Here is a 9,183-nt window from a genome sequence, read left to right as displayed (position 1 = left end):
CTGTTACACGCTGCCCGCTGCCTCGTACGTCTTTTTATTTTTCTTGCGAGAGTGTGACAGGCTCCTATGCTTTCGCGTCACTACGGCTATGTGGTTTTTTGTGCGCCCGCATAAAGCACCGCCTCGCGCTCCAATTTGGCGGTTTCGTATGATAGCGCACTTGCTCATTCCTTTCCGATTTCTTTCTTGATCCGGCTGCTCTTTTGGCTTACACGAAACGACGGTAATTACTCCGCCCCTGGAGTAGCGCGCGCATGACAAGATGGCTTGTATAACGAGCTTTTATTTGAGAGCGAGATGGCCAAGAACGCAACGCTAATGGAATCGCAGAATTTCGTGCTTGAGGCCGGCCCTCGTGGGGTGAACTGTCGCGACGAAGTTGGCGTTTCAAAAAGCTTTTGGCGGGACACGCCGCCGCACATTCACCACATGCACGTGACAATCGAGCGGTGAACTTTCCTGAACCGCCACCATTGTGACCACACCGTGGCTATAAACCAGAATATTTCCTCCTCGCGCACCCGTTCTGAGAAAATGCCCTTCATATCGACGCCGGTTGTCGCCAGCTGTCGGCGCAGACCTCGCTGGGCTGCCAGCTTCATGACGGGGAAGCTGACGACAAGCATGCGATAAGAACAAGCTGAATGTTATCGCAGTTGCACTTTCGTTCTTTCCACCAGTTCCCACAGTCGGCGGCAAAAAGTGGCTGCGCCCTAGAAGCGCTGCAAATTCGGGTCAATATAGGTATAAGGCAACACTGTCCCCCAATGAGGCCTTCGTCTACCAGTTGTACAGGAAAGAAAGCTTGAGACAGTTTCAAAAAGTTAAAAGTTTATATATATATATATATATATATATATATATATATATATATATATATATATATATATATATATATATATATATATATATATATATATATATATATATATACACACTTGCTTTCGTTGTTTTTAACAAAGCGCCCTTTTAGTCATTCAAGAGCAAAAATAACTGGAATGCCAATGCATTTCACTCAACTAGTCACATCAGTCAACTTGATGGTCGTTTAAGGGAAGAGAGCGGAGTAAGAAACGACGGGAAGGTTAGCACGAAAGTTTTCTGTTTGGCTACCCACACGAGGGAAGTGGAAGGAGGGCTTTGGTAAATAACGCAAGTGGTAGCAAAGCGAGAAATGTCGGTACGAAGGCGAAGAGTGGTGGCTTTGCGTTTTCTGCTCTAGTTACTGTTTCGTCTCTGGAAAACGTTATTCAGTGTTTCTAAAACTCTGCCGTGGAACCACTTCTTTTTTTCGCATCACGCAGGGTGCTGCTCCGGCTGACTACGCCTGTCGAATGTCTCATTCCGATGGATCTGGCTCTCCAGAGCAAGACGGCGATGGAGGCCATCCAGAACCTGCACAAGCTTCTCCTCGAGACCAAGCGCTCCTTTCTGGACGTTCGCTCCACGGAGTCCATCATGAGGGTACTCAAAGCCAAGATGAGAACGGTTAGCACGCTCTCGTCTTTTCGCGAAAGCATCTTGCATGCCTGCGGGAATGACCTACGTTCGCACACGTAATTACCGAGGCCACTCCCCATGTCGGGCTGCCTCTCATACATGACAGCATTGCATGTTTCAGGCTATAAATTGACTTCGGATAGGAACATAATTCAGCCTTCTCGGCGCGCACACCATCCCCGGTGTGCGGGGATGGTGTGCTCGATGCCACTGCTGGTCTCATTCATAAAACATGCACAGAGATTATTCGATTTAGTCAACAACTTTATGGAGACCAGTTGGCTCGGGAATACAGCTTATTGAGCGGACAGAAATTAATGCATGCATGACTGAAGACTGCGTTCACTGCTTTTAACACGCCCGAAACGCGTTCTCTGTGATTGTGTATTTTTTAAACAATATCGAACGCTACAACGCCCTGAATAGCAAATTTACCCTCCCATATTTCACAGAGTATTGGTAGCTACATAAGACTGCCACGGGAACAAGCCACACGGGCGTTTTCGGGAGGTGCGCCGTCCGTAATACAAGGGCCCACATAGCTGCGAATGTACAGCGCACGCAGAGATACATTCCCGATTCACGAGCAAAATACCACTTCAGCCGAAGAGTTCTGGTTGGCGAGTGGTGCCGCCTTCAGCAGCCGACAAAATGCAAGTGTTACGGGCCTGGAGGCGCTGTACAATTTTGTTAAGCATGCCGGTAGGCCCAGGAAAAAACTCTCACTGCCCTGACAAAAAGAAAGCCTTGCGTGAAAACGAAAAAGAAGCTAAAGTTGTCTCTAATGACAGAACTGCGAATACTGTGCCTTCTATAACATTGTATTTTTATTATTTGATGAGTGACGTTTTGAAACGAAGAGAAATACTATGTAGATCCCACGCACTGTGGGAATTGAGGTTATGCGAAGCATATTGCAGGCAGCTGTAGTCCGTTCCATACATAGCAGTCAACGCTGTGGAGGCTGTGGAAACTTCTAACAGTGGCTTCGTTCACACTTGGATATCGTTCGATGTTTCTTTTACCGCAATTGTGCGCAACTGTGCTTTATATAGGCTCAATATTTAATGAAACACATTTTAATCCTTAGAAACAAACACACTGTGTTATACGCCTGCTAATGCGTTGTTTTAGATTAGTTTTATTTTTGCTGTTCTTTTCGGGTTTTTTATTTGCAACCCGTCGCGAGGAGCCTCATGCTCGCGCGAGCGAACGCTGTTGGCACCCAGCGAAACATGAACGGAACCCGCGGAGTGATCAATTTTGTTCGCCGAACTTTTGCGTAGCATCCACAGCGTTCACAGCTATGTATGGAATGGAGTATAGTTATCCAGCACCGTATGGGTTTCTGAAAAGCGTTACCAGATGGGGCTAATGGTATTGTGCTACACCGGCGAAGAAATGCTACAACCTGTTTTGTTTCGGCATGGTCCCATCCTGAGCAGGTGGTGTAGCCTAACAGGGCGTCTCAAAATACTTGCAGCCACGAGGGGAAGCCGGCAGATCCCACGCTCTATGGGAATCGATGTTATGCGAAGCAGTGTGCAGGGAGACGTAGGCGACTAGATAGGTACTGTCAAAGTGGCAAATGTTCCCCGAGAAATGCTTCACATTTAAAGATGGGTGCGACGTGTCGCCGATGCGTGCGTACGTGCTCTCGTTCGTGCTGCGTGACGCACGCGCCTGGCGTCTGAAAGAGCAAGCTCGCGTTAGCACGGGAGGAATTAGCGTGGAATCGTGGCCCAATGTCATGACTAAAGCATCGGGCTATTGTGCTGGAGGCCAGAGGTTCGATCCCCGTATTCTCTTTCTTATCGAATATGCCAGAAACGATGCGAGACATAAACCTACATAACTACCTATATAACTACCTACCTACCAGCCCAACGTGCCTGGGATGAGCCACAGAATGGTTCGCATTGTAACACTGCTCGCAGTAAACTCTGGACACCGCCGCGAAAGTCTCGCCAGCGATGACAAACGCTTCGTGGGTCGTCTTTTCTGATCGTCACTCTAGGTTATCGCCGAAATGTAGCTCAATAGTACGCAATGCCATTTTTTTCCAAAGCGAATAGCTTTCTGTGGCTCTTTCACCCATTCCTCGTGTTCTGTATAGTGGTCGGCCTTTCCTCGCCAATACGAAGGCGCCAATGCAAATTGCGACCCTCTCCCATTGTGGTGACGGCGGGAGAGAAGGATGACAGTCTCTTTTCACGCAGGGGCTGTTGACGCTAGTGACAACACACATATGACGAATCGGTTGCATGTATAGCCTATACTATACTGCCACTATACTATTCTCGCCACTTGTACTACCGCGACAGATGTGCTCCTTAACGGTTATGTTAACTAAGAGATAAGGCGATGAAACAACAAGCGATATGCGAACAACAAGCTTTCCAGAAGCGTACGCATTTGCTTGCATTGACATTCATCGTCGACGATTCTTGCACAACTATTTCTTTTTATTTCTCATGTGGAAACTTCGCATGTTGTCCAGTTTCGGACCTGTCAAGTAGAATCATCAAATTTTATATCCTGGCGAGAAGCTTGCGTGAGAAGCATAAAAGTCGAGACAGCTTTTTTTTTATATATATTAAGAATAAAACCTGAACTGGCGTTTCTGACAGAAGTACCAACATTGTTTGAAGTGTGCCTTGCCATTTACGAATTTGCAATTGTTTTAGTTGTCAGAGGATGAGAAACCTATCCAACATATGAGCGGTACATAACTCTAAGCACCTTATGTGCAAAATTGTCTCTTCAACAGCTTAGCGCGGTTCCGAGGCTCTGCTTCTTGAAACCATGCCGGTTGTTATCACGTTCAAAACGTAAAATGTTCGAGTTCCCGCACAATAATAACCGAATGTTGTTTCTTTCAGTAGAAATGTGAATAACTGTCCTCACTTTGGAGCAAAGCTACTTCAACATCAATTTCTTTCAAGGGAATCAGCCAATCCACAGCGTCACGCAATCGATAACACTGAAAATTATTTCTACGAGGAAAAACATCTCTGTCATAGTAAAACTTTTTCATGTCACAGTGTTCACTGCTTCCCGACGTTGTGTGACAAACAGGTGAATTGGACGTGCCCCAGAAAATTTTAACCGATCACGGAGTGTAAATGGCGACAAATAGAATTAGAATGGAATTGCTTTAATTTATCACGTCCTTTGTATTTATTTGGTGAGTGCTTTGTATGAATTTTCTTCTATATCTTGGACTTAGCAGCACGAATGCTATTTCAAAAGGTATTCATCAGAAACGTACTTTTTTCATCCACTTTCTTCTATTTCTATCCAGGTCCGTCCCGTGGAAAAACTTGGCAAGCTATGGGTTAGTAAAGGCAGCACGTTTTCTTTTTTTCTTTTTTCTAGTCTAAGTCGTCGGTGTTTGAGGAAATAGCTTGTGTTTATCTGCATGAGAGACATTATACAACTTTAAGGTAATTCGGGGATCATGGGCGTCTAAATCCAATTTTTGCACAGTAGTTTCAACATAACAATTATAGCATGCTTGTAATCAGTTTTAAGTAACACATTTGTGATGCTCAGCCGTAAAATGACTCAATGCGGTGTTTCCTAACCGAGGTGTCTTAGCGGAGCTTGCATTATTATTTTCATTTGGCCTATAATTCACAGTAAAAAATTCTTTTTTTTTTCCTTTTGCACAACGCGCATAAAACCAAGGGCAATTATCAGATAATAGTTACCACAAACGTTTGGATATCTTTTTGGGCTGTTCAATATCCCAGATACAAGCAGAAAGTTGACAAAAAAGTAGTGAGGTGTGACCAGAAGGTTATACTGAGAAAATTCAAATGTTATGCCACAGTATTTGCGTAGGAGCTACCGCCTTGTTGATTCCAAGAGGCATAGACCGTGGCTGGTGCTATGGCGTCTAAAATATATAATGGCAAAGTTTACAAGCTTCAAAATTAAATATACCCCAATAACCCATTTCATTATTGTACCAGCCAAGAAAGGTAAAATTAGATGTAAACTTTTGTTGATTGAAAATTGTGCTTGTTGTTCCAGCTTTTGGAACAGAACGAAAAATTTTAGTAAGATCACAAGTGCTGCCGTTTTCGTGCTACCGTTATACCAACACAAACACAGTCAGAAACCAAAGTGCTCATAGAGCTGTACTGTTCGGTTTTCTTCATCCCAAACACCGCGGAAACGTCACTGTGTTGCAGGATTGTTCGTAACGGAGTGCAGACAAAATCACCTTCATCACAATGACGACGCTATAAAACCATGCATTATCACAGACCAGTGGAGCACAAAGTGCATACCGCAATGAGATTTCTGCACACTTTGAAAAAGCCTTGATTAGGTGCTGCTAATAACGCTTCGGCTCCTTATAGCGTTGTAAAAAGAAAGCAGACAGAGGACGGAAAGAACGTAAGCTGGTAAGCTGTTCTTTTAAAACAGATTACCAACTACCCCGCCTCACATATCTCACAAGGAATAAGCAAGCTCGTATAACTGCAGTGGCAATCAGGCACGCCACGCACGATACGACTTAAGTTTCACGCGGTGACTCGCTGCACTCAGTCATACAGATATGACTTCGCATGGCCACTTGGACTTAGCCGCGGTTGCTTGTTCTTTGTTACCCATCGTGGTCGAGTCAGCACACTGCCGTCTGCATGTACATCGCTGATTTTATTGGGCGCAGACGCCAACTGTGACATTGCAGGAGGTATCTTGCAGATGGTCTACACTCTGTTTCATAATGGTATGGCACTGGAGTTGAAGCTGCGAGGCTCCCGTACTTAGATATTTCAAAACGTTTCTTCGCTCACCTTTTCCCATCTCCCCTCATTGTAAGATACACAAATATGCGTTACTGAAAGCCAGTGTCTACAGTCCTGGGTGCGGCGCGCTGCTCCACTCTGCCAGCTCCAGAACCTTGTACAGGATAAAATCAAAAGTAAAAAATAATTCCTGTGTTTCAGGAGCACGTGACAAAACCAAAAAAAAAGATAACGCTCCGAAAATTTTACGGAACCACGCAAGATATCTAGGTAGAAAACGAAATAACTAGGTAGAAAAAAAATAAAGTGTTGTTCACGGCACGCTCATTACTGTCAGCTCTGAAGTACCGGCACGTGTCGTGGAGGAAGAGGAAGCGGGCTGTAGCGGGACCTCCTTTTTGGATTCGCCCGTGCCATCCATCCATCCACAGAGTCGAGGAAGAGCTTCGATTTGAGGTCCGTTTGTGACTACGGAAGTTAGGCGCTGCAGACTTACTCGATACTGTGCTGTAGAATAAACGAACTAAGTTCCGAAATGGAGAGACACACGCAATCCTGGCTGGCTTACGCCACTTGTAGCTTCCACTCCAGTACCACATAACTAGAAGTGAATCACTAGAAGTATATCAATGACATATCTAGCACTTTTTACTCTCGCGAGTACGCTGCATGCGTTGAGCGGACGAGAGGAGACGCAAAACATTGAGAGTGATTGGAAACATGATAGCAGAGAGAGCGCGGAGACGGTGGAGGCGAAAGCGAAACCTTTATGTTTTGTGTCCCGCTGCCGGGTAAAGGATCAGGAGCCAAAAGATCTGACCGAAAACGACCTCGAAGGCCTGAGCAATTCGTTAGTTCTGATGAGGAACCTGCTGCACGTGCCCGACAAGACCGAGTCGTCGCGCTTCGGCATCACCGAGGACACCTTCGAGGACTGGCTGAGCGTCCACAACAAGCTCATTTGGTAAGATGTTTCCAATAGCCCCTCAAGCTGCCCTTTCTCGTAGCCGATTTCTCGTTACAGAACATGTGTACCTAATGGCTGCCGTTCTTTTCTCACGCTGAATTCTCACTTCTTTTCTCAACTTCCTCCCATTTCCGGTACAAAAAAAGGAACCTCTTCGTGCACGGTCTTGACGGTGTGCTGATCCTCATGCTGAACAGCGTCTACAAGGTACGGTCCTTCAGGCTGGCGTTCCCGCTTATGGCCTTGTTCTCTCGATGTTGACTCTCCCATTGCTTTTGCAGTATCTTTCTTCTCGCCATTATGCTTGTCAATTTGTGGCCGTAATGAAATTTTTGATGAGCTTTCGTGGCAAATGGGCGAATAAGATCATCCGTAGAATTAGCAAGATTATGAAGTTCTCAAGCCGATGTGAGAAGTAAATCTGTTGCAAGGCCCTATAATAAACCGTTGTATGACACGTGATGTTTTGATGCTCAGGAAAATAAGGAGAACGTGTCTTTCGGTTTTGCAATTACTTTCAGGGTTTATAGCTCCGAAAGCTCCACGGGGGCACAGTACACATATTCGCGACAGATGGGGTCACGAGAGCACTGGCTTCGAAATTTTTTGCATAGGCTGTACCTATCCAAAACAGAAGAGATTAGCGCTACAATACTTGCTTTGTCGGCTTTTTAAAAAGTTGCAGTTTCACCCGAAAGGCGAAGCGTGGATTGCGACAGCAAATTAGTAGACAGCTATACTAAGTAAGGATAGTAGTTTACATCGGCCGCATAAAATTGTAAATATTCGCTCAATAACTAAATTAACAAGCACGGTGACACGCGCGCACAGGTAAACATGAACACATCTCCCTCTATGACGGCAGAAACGTGCAGTCAAAACGCTGCGGAGTTAGCAAGCGCGGCAGCAGCAGCGAGCGAATTTATCTATATGCTGCCTCTCGCTTCAACGCAAACTAACCGCCAAAAGCGCAGCACATGCGAAGCTACAAAACATTTGGCACACCCTGTTCACGTCGCACATCGTTTTAAAGGTAAAGCGCCCGCACGGGCGCGTCGTACGCAGCAGCCACCCGAATATAACACCCCCCACCCCGTCCTTCCCCTGTCCCCGGTACCTAACGCGCGACAGAAGACGGCGCGCTTCTTCCCCGCTTTCCTTTCTTGCGCACGCGAGATTAAGCTGCGATCGTCCGTGACCCCCGCAAGTTTCACTCGCACATACAGCATACGTCGCGCGGCTATGATGCTGTCGCACTTGGACTTCATACAGAACATCACGGCGATGGTGACGGTGGCGATGGCGGTGACGACGGCAGAAATACGCCTGGAGTGTCCATGAAATTGCTATCGCAATAAAAAAAATAGTTGTACTTTGTTAGCGCACTGTGCTATAAAATTTCAGCTCTGCCATTATGGCCACATTAGCTTGTAGATTTTAGAAGCGTTACTTAAACGCTGATTCTATTTCTGGAAAGCCCGGAAATAATTTCAACATGTAGCTTCGACTTTATAAGAGCTAAGTAAGGCTTTGAACATGTGATGAGGTAAAGTAAAACTGATTTTAATGAAGTGCGCTAGAAAGTTTGAACCGAATTAAATGAGAAAAGAAACAAAGTACAAAATAATAAATGCGGGGCGGTATGTTGTTTTCACATGTAATGAAGGTTACAACACTTTCACAAAACTCTACGATTGTGCTGGTCGGCGTATTGCAATGCGATATCAAGTAAAAAATCTAAGATTGGAGCTGTGATAGAACATCATCTATCTCAAGGCGGGGCGCAAGTTACTTGTAGCGTGGACGGGAGTTTCAGCATTAATTATCCGCGGCTACACACAGAAGCCTAGCTTTTAAGCTTGGTTTAGACTACTGATAAAATATATTACTTACATTATGAACACCAGTAGTCGTACTACATATAAAACTTTTTTTTTTTATTGCAGGTGAACT

At 45.3% G+C, this 9,183-nt stretch overlaps 1 protein-coding gene across 1 annotated transcript in view; it reads left to right on the top strand.

The window, feature by feature from the left end:
• Positions 1-1,058: 1,058 nt before the first annotated feature.
• Positions 1,059-9,183, top strand: part of tim (timeless) — a 29,425-nt gene continuing 21,300 nt past the window's right edge. Inside the window, exons 1-5 of the mRNA XM_050188023.2 lie at positions 1,059-1,488; positions 4,805-4,837; positions 7,061-7,227; positions 7,377-7,437; positions 9,177-9,183. The exon at positions 9,177-9,183 is cut by the window's right edge and continues 47 nt beyond it. Coding sequence (XP_050043980.1) covers positions 1,348-1,488; positions 4,805-4,837; positions 7,061-7,227; positions 7,377-7,437; positions 9,177-9,183 — 409 coding nt within the window. The 5' untranslated portion in view covers positions 1,059-1,347. The remainder of the gene's footprint in view (positions 1,489-4,804; positions 4,838-7,060; positions 7,228-7,376; positions 7,438-9,176) is intronic.

The sequence above is a fragment of the Dermacentor andersoni genome, chromosome 2, assembly GCF_023375885.2.
Source record: "Dermacentor andersoni chromosome 2, qqDerAnde1_hic_scaffold, whole genome shotgun sequence".
Taxonomy (NCBI): domain Eukaryota; kingdom Metazoa; phylum Arthropoda; class Arachnida; order Ixodida; family Ixodidae; genus Dermacentor; species Dermacentor andersoni.
The sequence above is the reverse complement of the archived record's forward strand: the minus strand, read 5'-3'. Positions and strand labels throughout refer to the sequence as shown.